The sequence below is a fragment of the Epinephelus moara genome, chromosome 10, assembly GCF_006386435.1.
Source record: "Epinephelus moara isolate mb chromosome 10, YSFRI_EMoa_1.0, whole genome shotgun sequence".
In the NCBI taxonomy this organism is placed as follows: domain Eukaryota; kingdom Metazoa; phylum Chordata; class Actinopteri; order Perciformes; family Serranidae; genus Epinephelus; species Epinephelus moara.
The window spans coordinates 18,634,473-18,654,898 of record NC_065515.1 but is presented as its reverse complement, the minus strand read 5'-3'; the positions used below and the strand labels follow the sequence as shown (position 1 = coordinate 18,654,898).

General features: G+C 42.1%; 2 protein-coding genes across 2 annotated transcripts; both read left to right on the top strand.

Annotated features, from left to right (window-relative positions):
- On the top strand, nucleotides 1–8,515 carry lsg1 (large 60S subunit nuclear export GTPase 1). The gene is made up of 14 exons (XM_050054433.1): nucleotides 1–253; nucleotides 1,023–1,149; nucleotides 1,516–1,636; nucleotides 1,724–1,810; nucleotides 1,961–2,047; nucleotides 2,147–2,207; nucleotides 2,451–2,627; nucleotides 5,300–5,668; nucleotides 5,760–5,861; nucleotides 5,968–6,102; nucleotides 6,691–6,823; nucleotides 7,105–7,184; nucleotides 7,571–7,741; nucleotides 7,839–8,515. Exons 1-14 carry the CDS (start codon nucleotides 155–157, stop codon nucleotides 8,016–8,018), a joined length of 1,929 nt encoding a protein of 642 aa, XP_049910390.1. The 5' UTR covers nucleotides 1–154; the 3' UTR covers nucleotides 8,019–8,515.
- A 2,142-nt stretch (nucleotides 8,516–10,657) lies between these two features.
- Nucleotides 10,658–20,419, top strand: LOC126396398 (hydroxylysine kinase-like). Its single transcript, XM_050054434.1, has 5 exons — nucleotides 10,658–10,969; nucleotides 11,948–12,256; nucleotides 16,154–16,296; nucleotides 17,110–17,290; nucleotides 17,432–20,419. The coding sequence occupies exons 2-5, from the start codon at nucleotides 11,953–11,955 to the stop codon at nucleotides 17,869–17,871; spliced, it is 1,068 nt and encodes a 355-aa protein (XP_049910391.1). The 5' UTR covers nucleotides 10,658–10,969; nucleotides 11,948–11,952; the 3' UTR covers nucleotides 17,872–20,419.
- Nucleotides 20,420–20,426: the final 7 nt, after the last annotated feature.

The following is a 20,426-nucleotide window of genomic DNA, read 5'->3' as shown; positions in this document are numbered from 1 at the left end:
GTTTGGCCCACTTCCGGTTCTTACGACAACAACGTTTTGCACATGGGGTACAGTAGCTAGAGACATATAGCGTTTGGACCCTTCGGATATTTAACATTTCAGGTTTTTGTGAAATTTAAATCATATTACAGACGTGACAAAGTCAGAAGTTAGCATGGGTAAGAAGAAAGCAGGCGGAGGATGCGGACTGGGCCGAGCTCTGATAAAGGAGAGACTGCAGACAGGCCGAGGAAACAAGAGGGGCGACACCTGGGTATGACATGGCAACTAACATGTTAAAACGAATCATAGAGGATAGTTTGTTCACTGTTCATGATGTATTATGAAGTTCAAGTTCACTGACGGCCCTGTGTGATCTGCCACTCAACATGTGGGGTCCGGGAGAGCTGTCAGTAGTTAGTCTGGTTTGTTGCTTGCGCCAAACTCCCTTAAGAAAATGTAATTTTATCGCTGCTTTGAATATCAGCAACATGAGGTATTCATATTAATACATTTTCGTAATAAATATGTTCCTGTGTTAAATTCGGCATGGAGATAAATTACACAGGAGCATTATTTTTGCCATACAATCACAAGATTACTCAGAACTGGCTCAAAGACTCTTCTACTATTACCCATGGTATGTTATCATACAAGACGAAGTCTGGTTTGTTGCTTGCGCCAAACTCCTTTTAAGAAAATGTCATTTTATCGCTGCTTTGCATATCGGCAACATGAGGTATTCATATTAATACCTTTTCGTAATAAATATGTTCCTGTGTTAAATTCGGCATGGAGATACATTATACAGGAGCATTATTTTTGCAATATAATCACTAGATTACATAGAACTGGTTCAGAGGCCCTACCACTATTACCCATGGTATGTTTTCAAGACAGTCATGTAAAACAAACCACCATGACAACTATTTTGGCAGAACACAACCAAGTTTAAGTATGTCCTCATGATATTCATTGTCCATGATTTTTTTTTCTGTAGTAAACACTGTAACCCCAGACTAATGTGTGGTTTGCATTTGCAGCTCCACACCAGTGAGCTGAATGATGGCTATGACTGGGGACGACTGAACCTGCAGTCAGTGACAGAACAAAGTTCCATGGATGACTTTCTGGCCACTGCTGAATTAGCAGGAACAGAGTTTGTTGCAGGTAAGTGATACCTCACCTGATCTCATGTGTAGTTCTTGTGTTGAATGTTATACATGTATGTCCAGCCAAAGATTGTCAAAAAGTTTTACCTACCAAGCATGGTAAGATGTACTCATAGCCCCATACATGCCATTCTCTGGCACAGTATATAAACATCAAACTGAATGAAGATATAGTAGTTAATCATGGGGTCTAAAACTAAGTTCACACTGTTTGCTGCACAGCAAATTTGGCGCTTGTGCCTGTTGGTACTGTTTTGCTGCAGCTTCGAATGTTGTGGTTTGTCTTAAATGTTGCTATTTTTGTGGCACCTCTGCCCTGTGATTCCACTGCTGCCTCTGACTGTTCCTTGCTTTGTTTCCTTAGAGAAACTCAACATCAAGTTTGTTCCAGCGGAAGCGAGAGCAGGTTTATTAACAGCTGAGGAGAAAACCAGGCTGAAGAAGCTGCATGAAGACAACAAACACTTCCTCAGGATTCCTCGTCGGTAAGTAGATGAGTTCTGAATTTTATAAATTCCTGTGTTGTATGTTTTGCATTTTAAATTTTCTGATATCTCGCTCCCAATTTTAAGCCCTCACTGGGATGAAAGCACCAGTCCAGATGCGCTTCAACAAGCAGAGAAAGACAGCTTCTTGGAGTGGAGACGAGAGCTTGCACAGTGTGTAATATTCTGTAACCTTTGCTCTTACAAATATATTGTTGCATTTTTACTGTTTAAGAAGTTATGTACAAAATCAAGAACAGCATATGTGGTTACAGTGTAGGATTATCAATGTCAGCAATCTAACTGCAAGTGTTATCTGTGAAGGCTGGAAGAGGAACAGAAGTTAATTCTCACCCCATTTGAGAGGAACCTGGAGTTCTGGAGACAACTGTGGAGAGTGATCGAGAGGAGGTAAAAAACAAAAGTGGTGTACAGTTGTCAGCTTTTACCTGTGTTTAATGAGGAATGTGTTCTCCTTAAAGTAAAACTGTTTCCATGTTTTTTCTGCAGTGACGTCGTCGTTCAGATCGTTGATGCCAGAAATCCTTTGCTGTTCAGATGTCCTGACCTGGTAAGTTTGTGAGGCATAGTTGCTTTGAGGGGAAATAAACGTTGCTAGTGGATGTTACTAAACATCCACTAGCATAAACTGTTGTTTATCTTAAAGAGTTTTTTCCTCAAAGATTTGTACATTTCATTTGCTCTTACTGTAGTTATTTTTGAATAAGTAAAGGGATGAAATGAAATTAGAGAAACAAACTGTAGAAATACTGCATAAAGGTAAACTAAACACTTTTCTTTTCTGTGCTGCCAGGAGGCGTATGTAAAGGAAGTGTCAGAGCATAAGGTGAACATGCTGCTGGTGAACAAGGCCGACCTGCTGACCAGGGAGCAAAGGCGAGACTGGGCCAGACACTTTCAGAAAGAGGGGCTGAGGGCAGTTTTCTGGTCGGCCCTGGCTGAGAGCGACAGACTGGATGCAGAGGAAAAGGTGAGGAGGTGGAGGAGTGAGAAGCCCCACTCTGAATACCGCTTATCCTGTTAAGGGTTGTAAGGGGGCTGGAGCCTATCCCAGCTGACATTGAGTGAGAGGCAGGCTACACCCTGGACAGGTCACCAGACTATCACAGGGCTGACACATAGAGACAGACAACCATTCACACTCACATTCACACTTACAGCCACTTTAGAGTCACCAATTAACCTGCATGTCTTTGGACTGTGGGAGGAAGCTGGAGTACCTGGAGAAAACCCATAAGACAGAAGGGCTCTCCCACCTCTGGTTCGAACCCTCTTGTTGTGAGACGACAGTGCTAACCACTGAACCACTGTGCCGCACTCTGAATATAACCTGTAAATTCTCACGCATCTGTTAATACATTTATTCCAACTGTCGCTTTTCAATATTGCGACATGCACGTTTCAGGCAAGACCTCATTCCTCAATGTGTATTTTGGCAGTGTCCCAAACAATATGCACAGGTAGGGTTAATTATAGGTGATGCTAACTGGCAGAACCAGTATAACAAGTAGATCCCAGCAGGAGGAGCTGCAACCTTTCCTAGCACAGAATCTCATGGTATGAAATACTAAAACAACAAATAACCAAGAAACAACACAGATATAATCACTTTATAAAACACATCCCCTTGGTGATGAGGGTGTCAGGGAAATGCATCCATGACACCTCACTTTGGAGAATGAAGCTTTCTTCATCACCACCTCTCCGAGGAATATTTAATAGAACCATTGGATACATTTCGTTAATACTCACATCCCCAGTGGGATGAATGAGGTTTCATTTGCTTGTTTTATATGAAGTGAATATATTGTTATGACTCGCTCGTTTAGGCCACAACAAAGAAGGGAGGCCCACGCAGAAAGCTTAAGTTTTAAACAATGATTTTACTTGAAATTATAACAAATAATTACAAGAACAATAAAAAGGTATGAAATGTTAAGTCAGTAATCAGTATGAGACGGAAATGTTGGATGCAATGAAAGCCGTGTGTGTGTGTGTGTGTGTGTGTGTGTGTGTGTGTGTGTGTGTGTGGTACAAAACAAAATAACCAAACCAAACAGAAACTGGCAGGATCTTGGCTGTCCGGGTAAGAGAGGGAATGAACTGAGGAAGCCTGCTTTTATAGACTTCCTCACAGGTGTAGCCAGCCAGCATTCTCAGATAGAGGTGGAGCCTCCCAACAAGCAGAGGTAGAGCTTCCCAGCAACCAGGAAGGTAAATGAACGGGAGATCAGCATAGCAGACAGCAGAGGGCCTTGCAAAGCAGCAGTGAAACCAGCCCAAGCCCAGCACCTGTAAAAGACAGCAAACAGCCAGCTAGACAGGAAGTATATAATATTTGCGTTGTTTCCTTGTTATTTCATGTATTAGATTTAGCCTCTGTGCTAGGAAAGGTTACAGCTCCCCCTGCTGGGATCCGCTTCCTGTATTGGTTGTGCCTGGTTGTGGTCACCCATAATCAACCCCACCTGAGTATATTGGTTGTGACATTGGGTCCGTCCCAAGTCTCTTATTTTTATAGTGCTACTGCTAGCTCCTCGCTTGAACCGGAAGTCGTTCAAGGTCCGCCATCTTCTAGGCCGTCCCAAGTCTCTTATTTGTGCAGCGAGGAGCTAGCACTAGGAGCTACCAGCAAGCTTTAAGCAGCTACGAGCTAGGATGGTCGAGAGCTTCCTATCCGGAAGAGTTTTTCAGCTGAACGCCATGACGTATAAATACCCGCCCTCTACATCTGGCTCATTTGAACGAGATGGCGGAGAAACAGCGCAAGTGTACCCGTTACATGCATTCTTTGCAATGAAACGCTGTAATTCACATGCCTACGTGACTACAAAGAGTACCGTTAATGATATTTCGTGCAAGACTGTCATGTTGTAATTAAGTTTATTTCATTCACAACCCGTTGCGTTGTTCAGCGGACTGTCGGTGATGTGTGGCTGTTAAATGTGCAGCTGCTCATGTCCAGAACACATTTGCCCATCATTAATTGTCCTGCATGTCATGTGAGTGGAATAATGTTTAATAGCCTGTAGGTAATATTAATTATTAATATTAATTAATATTATTACTTTCATTAATGTTGTTGTAAGCTACTGTCATTACCGTCTGTCCTGCATCTCTCTCTCTCTCTCTCTCTCTCTCTCTCTCCTCTCTCTCTTCTCTCTCTCTCTCTCTCTCTCTCTCATTGTGTCATACGGATTACTGTTAATTTATTATGCTGATCTGTTCTGTACGACATCTATTGCACGTCTGTCCGTCCTGGAAGAGGGATCCCTCCTCAGTTGCTCTTCCTGAGGTTTCTACCGTTTTTTTTCCCTGTTAAAGGGTTTTTTGGGGAGTTTTTCCTGATCAGCTGTGAGGGTCCAAAGGACAGAGGGATGTTGTATGCTGTAAAGCCCTGTGAGGCAAATTGTGATTTGTGATATTGGGCTTTATAAATAAAACTGATTGATTGAGGCAGACTGACAGGTCTGATATGTCTTATTCACTCAGCTGCTAACTTGTTGAATGATGGCGAGTGGATTTAATAATAGTGATAATAATGATAATGATGCTTTTAACCTCAGATTGCTCTGGAGAAATGCGTCTGAATAATCTTGCTTGTTAGCATCTTCAGACTTTGATGAACATCTCTTCTTCCAGGGCATGGAAGTGGACGATCCAGAGTGTGAAGAGAGTGACCCAGAAGAGGAAGGACAGCCAGACAATGAAGACTTGGCCCAAAAAGGTGCAGCTAGAGAGGAAGACATGAAGGTAGCAGAAGAAGAGGAGGTAGATGAAGAGGGAGAAGAGAGCGCTACAGAGGAAGAGCAACGGGAAACAGTATCTGTAGATGAGGAGGACTGGTTCACCTGCTCAGAGGATGAACAGGAGGAAGGGGCTGCTGTTTCATCCAGTCAATCCTCCTTTCACAACTCCAGCCGTCTGCTGCATAAAGATGAGTTGCTGGACATGTTTAAGGCTGTTCACAGTGGGCCCAGGTGTAAGGACGGACAACTGACAGTGGGACTGGTGAGTGAAAAGTCAACACTATAAACCTTACACAGGCATCATCAACTGTTGTAAAGTGACTACATGTTTTTATTGTGCATGGCTTCAACAGGTTGGATATCCTAATGTGGGAAAGAGTTCCACCATCAACACTATTTTCAGGAACAAGAAGGTGTCTGTTTCAGCCACTCCTGGACACACTAAGCACTTTCAGGTACAGGACTACTTTTTAAACCTCTCATTATTGATCCGTCATTCAGTGAATCAGCAGAAAGCTTATAGTGTGATTGTTTTTGTTGCCTTTTTGACATGAATCACAGACACTGTATGTGGAGCCAGGCCTGTGCCTCTGTGACTGCCCCGGTCTGGTGATGCCCTCCTTTGTTTCCACCAAAGCTGAGATGATCTGCTCCGGGATCCTGCCCATTGATCAGATGAGAGATCACGTACCTGCAGTCTCCCACATATCCTCTGGGTGCTTCTGGCGCAGCAGCTGCAGAATCCTTCAGCAGCTTTGTGTGCTATATGAGTTTCTAACATGCATTTTCAGAAAGTGAAAGTAGAATTTTTATGATGGGACATAGGGAATTGAATTAAAGGCCTGTGAAAATAATTAGCAGTATGTCCTTGAGCAGGAGCTGGAGCAGTAGATTCCCGAAAATTGTTTCCCCTAAGGGCAGCTCCTTACGTCCTGCGTCTCAGAGAGTGTTGTGTGTTCCTGATGCGCACTCTTGTCTGCTCGCATTGAGACAACTCATCACTTTTTGGATACGCTAGCTAAACTGTGACTTAAAAAGTTGTTTATTAACTTATTGGGGGGTCTATATTCTGATATCAGTGCTGTATCTTGCATCAATAGATGCCCAACTCAACATGCTTAACAAGGCACGCTATCAGTTTCCATGTATACAGGTGTGAGACCAAATACACATTACAGGAAGACATTATCGTGTAGTATGTTGTCATACTTGTAGCGTGTATTATTGTAGTCTAGCTTTACTTCAATCCTTTTTTTATGCTGATCGTAATTAAGTCCTTAACAGATTTGTCACGTATGTCAGTTGATCCCTCGGCACGTGTTAGAGGGCACCTACGGCATCAACATCATCCGACCACGAGAGGATGAAGACCCCGACAGGCCCCCCACCTATGAAGAGCTGCTGATGGCTTATGGATGTGAGACTACCGCACATTTGTTGTGTTTGCATAGATAATAGATTAACAACAGGCCATTATTGTACTTAGCAGCATGCAGCTCTGTGTGGAGACAAGCTGTGAGAGTGACCTTTTATATCAAATGATAAAATGTAGGCTAGTATTTGCCCACGTAATGCTAGCTTTTATAATGTTTCTCTTGAATAGATTCTGATTATCCACTCATTTAACTGTTTTTTTAAAGCACTCTGCTTTTAGAAGAGAGCAGTGATATATTGAATATGTGTTTCCATCTGTTTCAGACATGAGAGGCTTTATGACGTCGCACGGCCAGCCCGATCAGTCCAGATCAGCCCGGTACATCCTGAAGGATTACGTCAGTGTAAGTGCCAGACCTGAGTCAGGACTCAAAAACTTGGTGCGAGTATATTTTGTTGCTGGTTTTGCCTACTTGTGTATAGAGAAGGGCACAGAGAACCATCCATTGAGTACCAAAATGTGTAGACAGTCTCTTTAAAGTCAACAGGCAACAACACACTGATTAAATGTTTAAACAACATAAGTTATTTTAATCTGCCAATTGACACTAGTCTATTAAGCTCACCTGCAGCGTCACCTACAGTCATTGTTAATGCACTGTGCTTCTGCTTTGTTTTAAAGGACGTCAGGGAGCTTTGGCCATTTAGCTGCATAATGAAGTAGCTGTTTGTTAAATTATGTACATCCTCTCCCTAACACACTCTTCCTAATTATGTTGACTCTTTAAAGGGAAAGCTACTGTACTGCCACCCTCCTCCACATATTAACGCTGAAGACTTCCAGCCACAGCACAACAAGTTCCTGAATAGAGACACGGACTGCTGCAACCTCTCCGCTACAACAAACAAACAGAAAATCAAGAGAATTGAAAATGTGGTCGACAAGAACTTCTTCCATCAGGTACGATTCATCTACAGTCTTCTTGTTGGTAAGAAAAATGCTGAAATAGTAGTTATTAGGTATCATAGAATAAAAGATACTCTGTCTCTATCTCCAGGAGAATGTGCGGGCGCTCTCCAAGGGGGTTCAGTCCGTCATGGGCTACAAGCCAGGCAGCGGACCTGTCGGCCCAGGGAAAGCTGGATCAGAGGCGGTGGTGGGAAAACCCTGGAAAAAACACGGCAACAAGAACAAGAAGGAGAAAGTGCGCCGTCTTAACAAGCATCTGGACGCCTGATGATGATCTGAAATCAAAGAACTTTTAATCACATGTCATTTCAGCAGGAATGGAAAAACCCTGAACTACAGCTCACACGTGATTCCAAAGGAATTAATGCTGAGCAGTGTTTGTAGGTAGATGTAGGCCCCTTAATCCTGTGAATATGGAAAGGTCACGCTGTCTCAATATGAATATATGAGGTGCATGATCTGTCATGTGCTGCTCTGGATAGAGTATCATATTGGTGCAATGCATTCCATCAACTGGATCACCAGTTGTACACCAGATCTCAACACGGTGTTTGGAAAAGGACTCAACATCCAAAGGGTGTGGATTTTCTTAGACATTGAACAGTACAATTTGTATTTTTAAGATGTTTTAAAAGACACATCACATAGTCTACATTAACCAGATAAATACTATATGTTTGATACTGCTTTATCCAAACATAAATTGTGCTTACTGTAACTACGATGAACTATAGACTATACAATAAATTGAATATTTTCATGTTAGTGTGTCACTTCTTCACTCCATTTCCACAATGTTATCATTAGTTATTGCTAAACAGTGCAACTGTGGAAACAAATCTCGTTTTTTTGACAATTAAATCACATATTTAAAGAATTAGCAATTAAAATAATTGACTTCAGATTTCCTTTTGAGTTAAAAAATGAACAAAGATTTTAACAACACTTGTTTTTGCTCCTACTTTTCACAGGTTTAAGTTAAAGATCTCAGACTTGATGCACTCAATAGATATATTTCTCCTAATTTTTGGTCGTAAATGTGATAAAATTCCTTGTTAAGGCCAAAACACACCGGCGCCGTACGACGCGCGTCAAACAGCCGCCCCCATTGTTTTCTATTTACAAACCTACACCGGCGGCGGCTCGACGCGCGTCGACGTGCCGCGCCGCGGAACTTTACGCTATTGTCCTATTTTTCCAGCGTCGCTGACCTTGAAAAGCGCTATTTTGTACTTCCCAGCCTAGCGGACTGGAGTGTACAATAGAAATCCCGCCACGCGACGCTTTTTGTGAGTGTTGGGTGCGGCACTTGACTCGCCTCAGTGACGCCGCCGGTTTGTTTTGGCCTTCAGTGAGCACCCACCTGACAGGTGTGGCATAACAAGATGATGACTAAACAGCATCATTACAACACAGGTGTGTCTTGGGATGGTCATGATTAAATGATCACTTTGACTGCACAACACAATGCCACAGATGTTTCAAGCTTTGAGGGGGCGTGCCATTGGCATGCTGACTGCAGGAATGTCCACCAGAGCTGCTGCGTTTGAACTTAATGTTCATTTCACTACCATGTGCCATCTCAAATGTTGTTTTTGTGAATTTGGCAGTACATCCAACCAGCCTCACAATCACAGACCTCAACAAATGGTTTGCATAACTGCACAAACTGTCTCCTGGAGGTTCGTCATCCTCAGCAGGGTCTTGACCTGACAGCAGTTTGAGTGACTTGAGTGAGCAACTGCTCTCTGTCACTGGCCTCCGACACTTTGGAGCTATGGACAACAAACATAGGTGCATTTTATTGATGGCAGTTTGAATGCACAAAAATACTGTCTTGAGATTCTGAGACCCATTGTCATGCCATTCATTGCCACCATGACCTCATGTTGCAGCATGATAACGCACGGCCCTATGTTGTCAGGATCTGTGCACAATTCCAGGAGGCTGAAATAATCCCCTTATTGCATTGCCTGCGTCCTCACCAGACATGTCATGCACTAAGCATGTTTGGGATGCTCTGGATCGGCGTATACAACAGTGTGTTCGGATTCCTGCCAATATCCAGAAACTAAACATTGCCATTGAAGAGGAGTGAGCCAACTCTCCAAAGGCCACATTCAACAATCTGATCAACTCTATGTGAAGGTGATGTGTCACACTGCATGAGGCAAACGGTGGTCACACCAGATACTGACTGATTTTTGGGGGTATGTGTGCCCCAAAAAATGCTTTTCTGTAGCTCTAGTCATGTGAAACCCAAATAAAGGCCTTTTTTTTCAAGACAAGCTGCATATTTCAGAGTGGCTTTTTACTGTGACCATCCCAAGGCACACCTGTGTAGTTAGGATGCTGTTTAATCAACATTTTGATTTGCTACACCTGTCAGGTGGATGGATTACAAGGAGAGGTGCTCATTCACAGGGATTTTAATCAACCAAAATTTGAGAGAAATATATCTGTTAGGTGCACTCAAAAAAACAAGGGTCTTAGATTTTTAACTTAACCTGTCAAAAATGGGAGCAAAAAAAGTGGAACCTTTAAATTTTTGTTCAGTGTATTTAAAAATTTATTAATCTAAGTGGGTATATGCATTCATGTAGGGGTACAACTCTTCTCATTAGAATTTAGAATACCTCGACTTCAGATGCCCTTAAGTTTAAAACCAAACCAAACATAACTTTACAATAGTTGAGATAAAAATGTTGGCTGCCACATTTACCAGTAAGACTTTTATTTTGAAATTTACAAACCATAATCCCATATATTTTGAGTCTTCCTTGATAATAGTTTTACCACAAGATGTACAAATAAAGATTTTGCGAAGAGGAAACATTTACTTAAATCTGGTGCCGACTTGTTCTTACCCTTTCACTTTCTCTATCCAGCCCTCTCTTATTAAAATTAGTAACCGGAAGTTATATTTTCCTAGACTTTACACGGGTGCTACGCAAAAAAATGTCTGTGCGCTGTGAAAAGAGATGATTCGTTACAAAATGAGATGTATTCTAAAATACGCAGTATAACCTTAGTTTATTTCACAGACAAAACCTACATTGTTCATATTTAAAAGCTACTGGTGTTTTACTTTGAAAAGTTCCAAGGGATGTAGATGTTGTTAATAACCCCCTTTAGGTTCAGTTAGGGTCAGGATCTACGAAAGGGACACACCACATAACGTGTCTCTGTCATTCCCGTGGTGTTTTCACACAGCCTGAGGTAAGTTCACTGAGATGTGAATGATATATTTTATTTTCAACAGTTTTAGCTGTTATTTCATGTCGCTACCATACCGTCGTTTGTAGCGTGTTGAATACGGTTGACTAAGTTACACGAACGTTAGATACCAAACTGTTACTGACGTGGATCAACTGATGACACTCAATATATCACATTTTTTATATTCACTCTGTCACGTGAAATATGATACACCGTCTGCAGTGATTTGGGTGCAGTCTGTGCAGTTTATGGCCAATTGGCCATTTTTATCTTGTTTAATCCGCGTAGTTCCCATTAATAATAGAGTACGTTGAAAAGTGTTTGACTCCAACATGTACACAGTGCGAGAAAACACTGTTAGTAATACGGAAATAATAGCCTGGCGATGTGGAAAATGCGGTAGGGTTAGGGTTAACCTAGCCTAACCTCTTCGCTTGAAGAGCCTGGTGACGCGCGGCTAGTTATGCGGTAGTAATATTTGAATGGAGCTCAGATTTAATAGGAAGCTAGGTGGCGCAACCAAGTCTTATTTTTCAGAGTCATTGAATAATAATTTAGTGTAAAATGGTCATCACAGCTTCCCGTAGTCTGTTATGTCACTTTTATTTGTCACTTTTTGTTTGTTATGGGGGGAAAAGGATTCAGTTTGTAATGATAGGAGCCACAAAACAAACAAAAAAACCTGCAGACTCTTACATTGGAGAAGCTGGACTTAAATGTGTCATTGTTATTTGATAAATTTCTTAAAAATCATAGAATATTAACACTGTTACTACCACACAACAACAATAGTCATAAAAAAAATTCTAAAATATTTAATTTCATTCCTAAAGATGTATGCAGCTTGCTGTAATGCACCCTTTGGCAGTTTCAGACAAAAATGTGTACTTTAAATTGTTATAAATTCACATATGATGCTGTTGTGTAAATTTCTGCAAGCAAAATTCTTTTTGTGACAGCTTGTTGTTTTTCATTCAGCAATTATGTCAATGAAACATGCCCAGCCTCACTTCAGCCAGTCTCAGGTGACTGAGATGATGAAGAGGCTCTTCGACCTGACGCCATCAGAAATCCGCTCTCTGCCGAGCTATGATGACCAGAACTTTCATGTGGTGTCCGCTGAAGGTGGCGAGTACGTCCTGAAGATCATGAACTCAGAGGACAGCAAGAACTACGTCCTGATTGAGATGCAGACATATGCTATGTCTGTCCTTCATGAGAACGGACTTCCTGCACAAACAGTCGTGCCCACCACCTCAGGACAGCTCATGAGCCTGGAAGAAACAGGTATGAGACCAGTCCCACAGATCAGACCTGATGAATGATGTCAAGTAACACTGGCTGGAAAGAAAAACATCGTATGGCATTATCAGAAAATTGCATCCATATAGACTAGACTGTGTGTCTCACAACAGCCTTACAGTCAGTGTTTGTCAGTCAGGGATATGTTAAATTAATTCTGCCTTGATTGATGTCCAAATGCTCTATAGCGTTTTCTCTATCAATATTCAATCATGAGTCATGAGTAAAACATGCAGGTTGCACTGTAAATACTATTTTTGATGTATGAGATGTCAAAATAGGGTTTCAGCAGGTTTACATGGCACTCCTCTTCCAGCCTGAAACTTTAACTAAGTGATCACAATCACTGACTTGACATTCAATCACATATGGCCCTCTATATTGCGCCTGCTGTAGATCGGGACAGTGGCAAGAAGGCTCACACCTTATCTCCTGGGGAAAACACCCTCCGTTTGGCTTTTATCAAACCAACATTTCATTTTCTCTTGGGTTTGCTTACATTTGTTTTGGCTAGTTCATATGCCCTATGGAGCTTTGACTTAAAGTTAGAAGATGAAGTTGGATCTACTAGCCATTTCTCTTTTAACACCTTCAAAAGGCCTCGTACAGTCCTGGGTCACTTCTCTCGCTGCAAAGAGAAGTGAAGGGACTCCATCATCCCAGTCTTTCTCTTTCTCATTCTCAACATTTTTTTCAGAGTCTGGTGAAACCTCTCAAGGGTTCCCTGGGACTCTGGGTGATAAGCAGAGGGTGTGATGTGTTGGACTGGCAACTGCCAAAGCACCTGAGAGAACATACGGGCCATTAAATTTGACCCTTGATCGGGAACTGCCTCAGGAATCCTGGTAGCTGCACACAAGATTGTCAGCAGGTGCTGGTTTCCAGACTTAATATGGGGACGGCTCACACAATAAACCAAAATGCGCTCAAAAGACTCACCAACAACAGGAAAGGGACATAATGGAGCAGGAGGAATTGTTTGGTTTGGTTAACCCACAGTTTGGCATACCTGACAAGTTTTATAGTGCTGTGCCACATCTGATTCAACGCCAGGGCAGTAAAAATGTCTCACTACCCAGTTTAAAGTCTTTATGACTCCCATCTGGCCTGCCAGACAATGATCATGTGCCAGATGCATCATATCAGAGTGATACGCACTTGGAACCACAACTTGGTACACACTGTCCCAGCCATCTTCAGAGGTCATGTCAGGAGATGTCCACTTTCTCATAAGCACACCACCATCAGAAACAAAATAACCACAAGAAACATCCCTGGTAGCATCCTCTGAAACTGCAGTTTCAAACAAGGAGGCTAAGGCATCATCTTTCCTGTGTTCAGACTTGAGCTCCTCATGGGAAGGAAACTTTTCACCAAACCCCAAATGGCCATCTTTGGCTAGGAAGGTGTGAGCAAGTGTGACGTCTATGTCAACACTTTTAGCCAGAGGTTTTTTCGATATGGAACGGGTGGTGACACACACAGGGAATGTGTCTGGGTATTTTTGCTCAAGTTCATTTGGGCCTTCAGCCATAACAGGAGCGGCAAAACCTACAGGGGTAACAAGCAAAATCATTCCCTAGAATGAAGGACACACCTTCAGTTGGGATAGATGGACGCAGAGCCACAGCGACCTCTTCCAGAAACCAAGGCTGTTTGGAGAGTAAGAGTGTGCATTGGTTAGGTCAAGTAACCACCAAAGCCTTCAACAACAGCACTAGAGTCTCATGCAGACTCATCAGTAAATGGAAGGAAATCCTGTAAAGTTACTAACTGAAAAGCTTCACTGTCCCTCCAAATCTGAACAGGGCACTTTCTCTCAGGATCAGAACCAAGAGAAACAAAACCCTTAGTCAGGAAGGATGAACTGGCTATCTCATATTTTGGGCTCAGTGCCGGTGTAACTTGAGGCAGAGTGGGACTCTTAGCTGTTTTTACTAAAGCTACTGGCTTAGAAGATTTTAGCTTCTGCTCAAAACATGACATTCAACGATGAGGTGGCCAGTTTTTTTACAATAAAAACAAGATTTTGCAACACAGCCCCTCACAGAAGATTTCCCAGGCAATGTAGCAGGAGCAGGAGAAGAGCGAGCTCTGAGGGACATAGCCTTCCCTTTTGGCTCATCCTAAACTTTACTGAAGTTAGTCTGAGGAGAGTCTGTCTGAGGCAGACAGTTCTTCTGCTTTCTCTGCATTTTGAGACTGGCACCATCTATTGAGAAGTGTTAGTTTTTCCTCAGCAAACCCCACAAAAGTTTGCTTATCAGGCTTACTGAGGCTTCTGAATCGTTGGCGATAGGCCTCAGGAACTAGCTCATAAGCCTTGACGATCGCATTTTTAACTGTATCATAATCCTCACTCTCTTGAAGGTTCAAAGCAGAACAGGATTCCTGAGCCTCTCCTACCAACACACTCTGGAGAAGCAGCGTCCGAGCCCGCTGAGGCCACTTAGAAACAGTTGCAACACGTTCAAAATGAGGGAAATACTTCACCATCCTTCTCCACAAATGGTGGAACCAGCATGACTTTAAAACATCAAACTCAGATGCCTCAGACTTGGCCAAGCTTCTAACGCAGCACTTTTAAGCTCCAACTCTTTGAACTGCTTTTCCTATAACACCAGCTCTTTTGACCTCAACTGAAGAGTAGCATCTGAAGGTGAAGGAGAAAGATTTGCCGACTCCTTTGGTGGATGTTAATTGAGGCCTGTGGTGCAGGAGCAGTCTAAAAAAGATAATGTTTGGTTAAAGTAGCTTTAAGGACATCTTTAATACTTTCTTTTAGGCGTTTATCCTCAGGAGTAATCGATATTATAATAATGAGCACATTTCAGCAGCTGATCTTTGGTAAATTGATCAAACAGCTCCTCTGAGGGTGCCACAATAAAGTCTCTAAGGGAGGCCATATCTGAACCTGAACCACAACTAAGGTCCAAACACTAAAGTCTTTCAAGAGGACACCAAAACAAACTAGCATGCATAACACAATCAAAAATGTCCACACAAACCACAGCAACTCAAATGTTTTCTCTATTTAATGGCTATCAAAGCCATAGTCACAAAGATAGGCCCAGAACTAACCCATGAAGCCACAAAAGTAGCACCAAAATGTTACCAAAGAAGCTCCCATTCATCAAACAGAGCCTTCAGACAACCACCAGTATCACCCACAATGACACGCAACTCAAGGAAATCTGGCCGACCAAAAGTCAAGTTAAATACCGAAACCTGACAAATTAAAAGCTTCACAATGTAAGTTAGGTTCACGGACACCACAACCAGCCAAGCTACTACTTACTCACCAAACTTCCTGTACCACCTGCCACCTAAGCATTTAGACTATTGACAGAGGTTTCTAGAATATATTAACGTTTCAATTGATGGAAACAAATCTACATGATTGTGCTCTGTGAGTGTGTATTCACATGCTGAGTATCTGAAATTGACCCTGGGATAGATGCTGTTTCAGAGAGCTTAGAAAGTTAAGTGTAGAGCTACGCTGTGGGCACTCGATCAGTGGAGGAGACCAGACGAGACCAGACCAGACGAGGCAAGACAAGACTTTCTTGATCCCTAGAGGGGAAATTCAGGTGTTGCAGCAGCACAAAGACAGAAATAAGGCAAAAGTAATAATAAAGGTACACAGGTAATGAAATACATTAACATGTGCTGCCTCAACGCAAAACAAGATGAACATCTGTAGCTTCAATTTTACGTAATATATCAGACTGTGGCAGGTCCATGTCCTCAGCTATGTTAATACTCAAACACAGTAATGATAAGTGTGCCCCTGAGCAAGGCCACAGCATACAAGTCATGCTTTATGAGGACTAACAGTGAGGGGAATGGCTGTTAAACTAATCCTGTCTTTATCTTTGGCAGATTGCGGCTGTGGCCCACAGAAGTACCTGGTGCGGCTGATGACTTATTTGCCTGGGACCACCGTTTCCAAGGTCCCTTTAACACCACAGTTACTGTATGAAATTGGCAAGACAGCAGCCAGGATGGACAAAATCCTGCACAAGGTATAACGGTTGAACTTTCTTCATGGTACAGCTGCTAAGCTTTGCTAGGCAAAAAGTACTTGGGGCCCCGACACACCAAGCTGATGGTCAGCTGTCAGTCAATGTTAGGCCGTCGGTGAATGTCTGTCACCCTGGTTTTTGAGGTGTGTCACACACTGTTGGCACTAATTGGTCCATCAGCTTTTTTTCATCCGATTGAGCATGTTGGATTGGCAGTTGAGCCGGCAGAGCCCATCAGTAAATGAAATCACTCTGATTTGCAGTTGAGCTCAATGCACAAGAAGAGGAACAAAGTTGAGAGAACTACTCAGGTCAAGATGGAGTGAGATCAAACTTTTTTTTAGCCATTTAACTCATTAGCAAACACAGTTCATGAATTGTTTATGGAATTTTTGGCTAGTGGACTGTAAGTATCCCATGTTTTTTCAGTATCGGGTTGTGTTGGTACAGCTGAGGTACCAAACTCGAGGGCTTCAAAACAAGGGTCTATGAACCAATTGGTGACGTCATGGCAGCTACTTCCATTATTTTCACAGTCGATGCAGCCGCCACCTGCTGGTATGGAGTTACTTCCTCTCACACAGGCACAGAACGTGCTTGGTAGTTGGCCGTTGGCTGTAGTCTTTGCAATGTGTACAGTTAGAATGTTTTGACTGAGACGCAGGCGACATGAGGCAATGCAACAGTCAGCCCTCGTTGCCACTAGTTCTTCGATGTCAGTTTGGTGTTTCTGGGCCTTGAGCTTACCTTTAATTCTGTCTTGTACTTTCTCTTCTGCCTTTCTCTGCCTGATACTATTATTGTTTTTTTCAGATGGAGCACCCTCATCTTGGCGTGCTGCAGAGAGAGAATTTCAGGTGGAGTCTGTCAAATATTCCCCTCCTGGAAGGTTACATCCATTTATTAGATGGAGAACCTCTTCAGGAGGTTGTGAAGTCTGTCATTCATCAGTACAAGACCTCTGTGATCCCTAAACGCTCCAATTTCCGCGAGTGTGAGTATGATATTTACTTATAAACATTTAGATAAGGGAGCTGGCACCTTGTTTACTCAGCTGAGGCTGGATACATCACTGAATACATGAGTGATAATGTACTTTGGTTCACATAAACATTTTATTTCCTCCTTCTCTAAGGCATTAACCATGGGGACTTCAATGAACTCAATGTGCTTGTACAACCTGAGGGTGATGGCCACAGGATTTCTGGCATTCTTGACTTTGGGGACATGAACACTGGCTACTTCATCCATGAGCTCGCCATCGCTATCATGTACATGATGACCATACACCCAGAACCTGTAGATGTGGGTGGACCTGTCCTCGCAGGGTGGGAAAGTGTCCTTCCTCTCAACGAGGCAGAGAAAGATTGTCTCTATGTGCTGGTGCTGTCCCGCTTCTGCCAGTCGCTGGTTTTAGCTCGTCACTCCGTGATGTTGCATCCAGAAAATGAAGAGTATCTGATGATTACATCCAGGAGGGGCATCCACGTTCTCCATCGACTCTGGGAGCTTGGAAAAGAGCAGGTGGAGAAGGTGTGGTTTCAGAGTGCTGCTCAGTTCAGTGACAAGAAGTGAAAAATTAGTATGAAAGCCATTCACCCTTTCAATGAACAACAGGGTGATTCTGCTGAGCCTTTTTTTGTGAATCAAGTGTAATTTTAAGATCACCAGTAAAAAGAATAGATTATGTTTCAACACTAAAAACATTTTGCTCTTGACATTCAGACATAATGTAGTAGGAATACTATACAGTGTCTGAATCCAAGATGACTAAGGTAGCAGATATAAAGGTAGCAATAGTAACAATAGATCATGTACTGTAAAAGCAAAATGTCTATCAAAGAAAGCATTTAAAAAGAAGATAGGGAAAAGTGCTTTTTTGTGTAATAAGTGCCTAAAGTCACGAGGGATTATACACTCCAGTGGATGTGTACCTTGGTGCTTCTCTGTATGGTAACAGGCCACTTGGCCAGGCATTGGATTGATTTTTATGACATTTCACAAAGAAAGAGACTGTTTACAGCAAACACATCAGCAATGTAAGAGACTACAGCGTCTCCTCTGTAACAGATTTTATACCTTGACCAGCCAGTTTCATTAGATTTACCAATAATAAAGACAAATGTAATGCTCAGGTCACATGTCAACTAAAGTGCAATAATGTCCTGCTATATGGATTGTTGTGCACATGAGACCTTTGTACAGTTATACATTATGTTTCTCTGGGAAATCTACCTCAACTTTCAGACTGTGTGTTTTATACTTTGCCTGGGTCCAAATGTTAACAGTTTAATACTGTTATACTGCTCCAATTAGACCAATAAACAAAAGAACAGCCCCTTAAATACTCGGTTGCTATTTTTTATATATACTTAAAAGTGTGTCATAAATGTGTATGAGTGGAGTGGTGAGAAACAGTTTTTAACTCAGTTTCTTCCAAACAGAAAAGGGCTTAAACGTGGGGAGTGAAGCTACACGACACACTAAGAATACAGAGGAGACTGTCTAACAAGTGAAAGGGACAAGTATCTTTTATATTTACAAGTCAGTCAGAGTCTTGGTGACCCAGAGAAAATATTCTTGACCACTTGCAGGAACATTAGTGGTTATTTGCTTCAGGTTTGGAGTCTATATCATATTGTATAATTGCTGTATATCACTGCTGTGTAACCAATTTAATTTTACCATTGCACAACATGTCATAAATAACTCTCCTCTCTTCAAGAGAATTTGTACTTACTGTCACATTTTTACCTTTATCTGTTCCTCAGCTGACTAAAGGGCACGTCTGCATTTATCCAATAGATAATGTATTTTTATGGTCATTGGACCTGCATCGTAAAACATCTTTTGAGTTACTACACTTGTAAAACAGGAAATTGGTCAGTGTAGTTAATACCTAACTCACGTACAAGAAGTGCTGATTTCAAAAAGAAAAATACATCATGAGTGTGAAGGTCTTTGCATGAGCTTTGCTCGAGAAAGCCGCAAGCACTAATTTCACAGGCTGAGAAATCTGCCAGTTCTCAACAGACATGTTTTGAACGAGCACTACACTAGTGATAACAAATGAAACCGACACTTTAAAAACTACCATTAAAAGAACCATTACTATCGGAGCTTATCAGTAGCATGGTCTTCAATAATTTTGCCCTGGGGCCTGTTTAATACTGGGTTTCAGTACTCATACCTAGCTATACCACTCAGAGGTTGAGGCTGCCGATTGAATAGGCCGTTATGTAATTATTTCATGCATTTCTGCAAAGAAAATTAGTGAAATTGTTAGATTTAAAGTTTAAAAATTTCAAGATATAAACTTAAACGTCACAGAAAAAGGGAACGGACAGACGTGAACAAAAGCTTTACTCACAGAGCCTTCACTTTCTGCTGAAAAGCCTCATTCTGAGTTAGAAAAGTACACAGTTAAGACAATCAAAGAGCTAATAGAACAATGGCCGAGCATCAGGGAGAAGAAAACACTAAATCTGTCAGAAATGAAGCCTGTTAGGTATGAATGATTGTTACAATTTGAGGAAAATACATATTATAGACATGAAATTATAGAAAACTTTTTCAATCAGGAAAACTGAACCCTGACGTTATATTCAGAAGAAACAATTGGCTCGAAATTCAGCCAAATTGCTCTTCTTAGACAAAATTCCTGCAGTTACTCACTATTTGGGTTAATTCTACAGTTTGAGTTGCTCTGTACTGTTATTGTAATGCATTGGATAGATATGAAATATCTATAAAATACGTCACGTAGTCAGGGGTTTTCAGTTTATCTAATGTAAGAAAAAAATGGGTTCCTTGAGGAAAAAGGTTAGGAACCACTGGTTTATGCCAGCGATCAACAACTGGAGATCTGAAGGGCACATCCGGAAGGAGAAATCTCGCAAGAAATCTCGCAAGAAATTGAAGAACGGAGGAGGAGAGAGAGAGAGAGGCGCAACAGGTAGAGGACGAGAGAGGAGGAATGGCTGCTGCAAGGCTGCGTAGCTCTGGAGATTGGTGGTGTACCTGTGAATGCTGTGCCCCAGTGCCCACAGAAGAGGAATGCCTCTGTTGCAAGGAATGGGACCGGTTGCAGCCTTATTTTCAAGGTCTGGATGTGACCGAGGACGAGACAC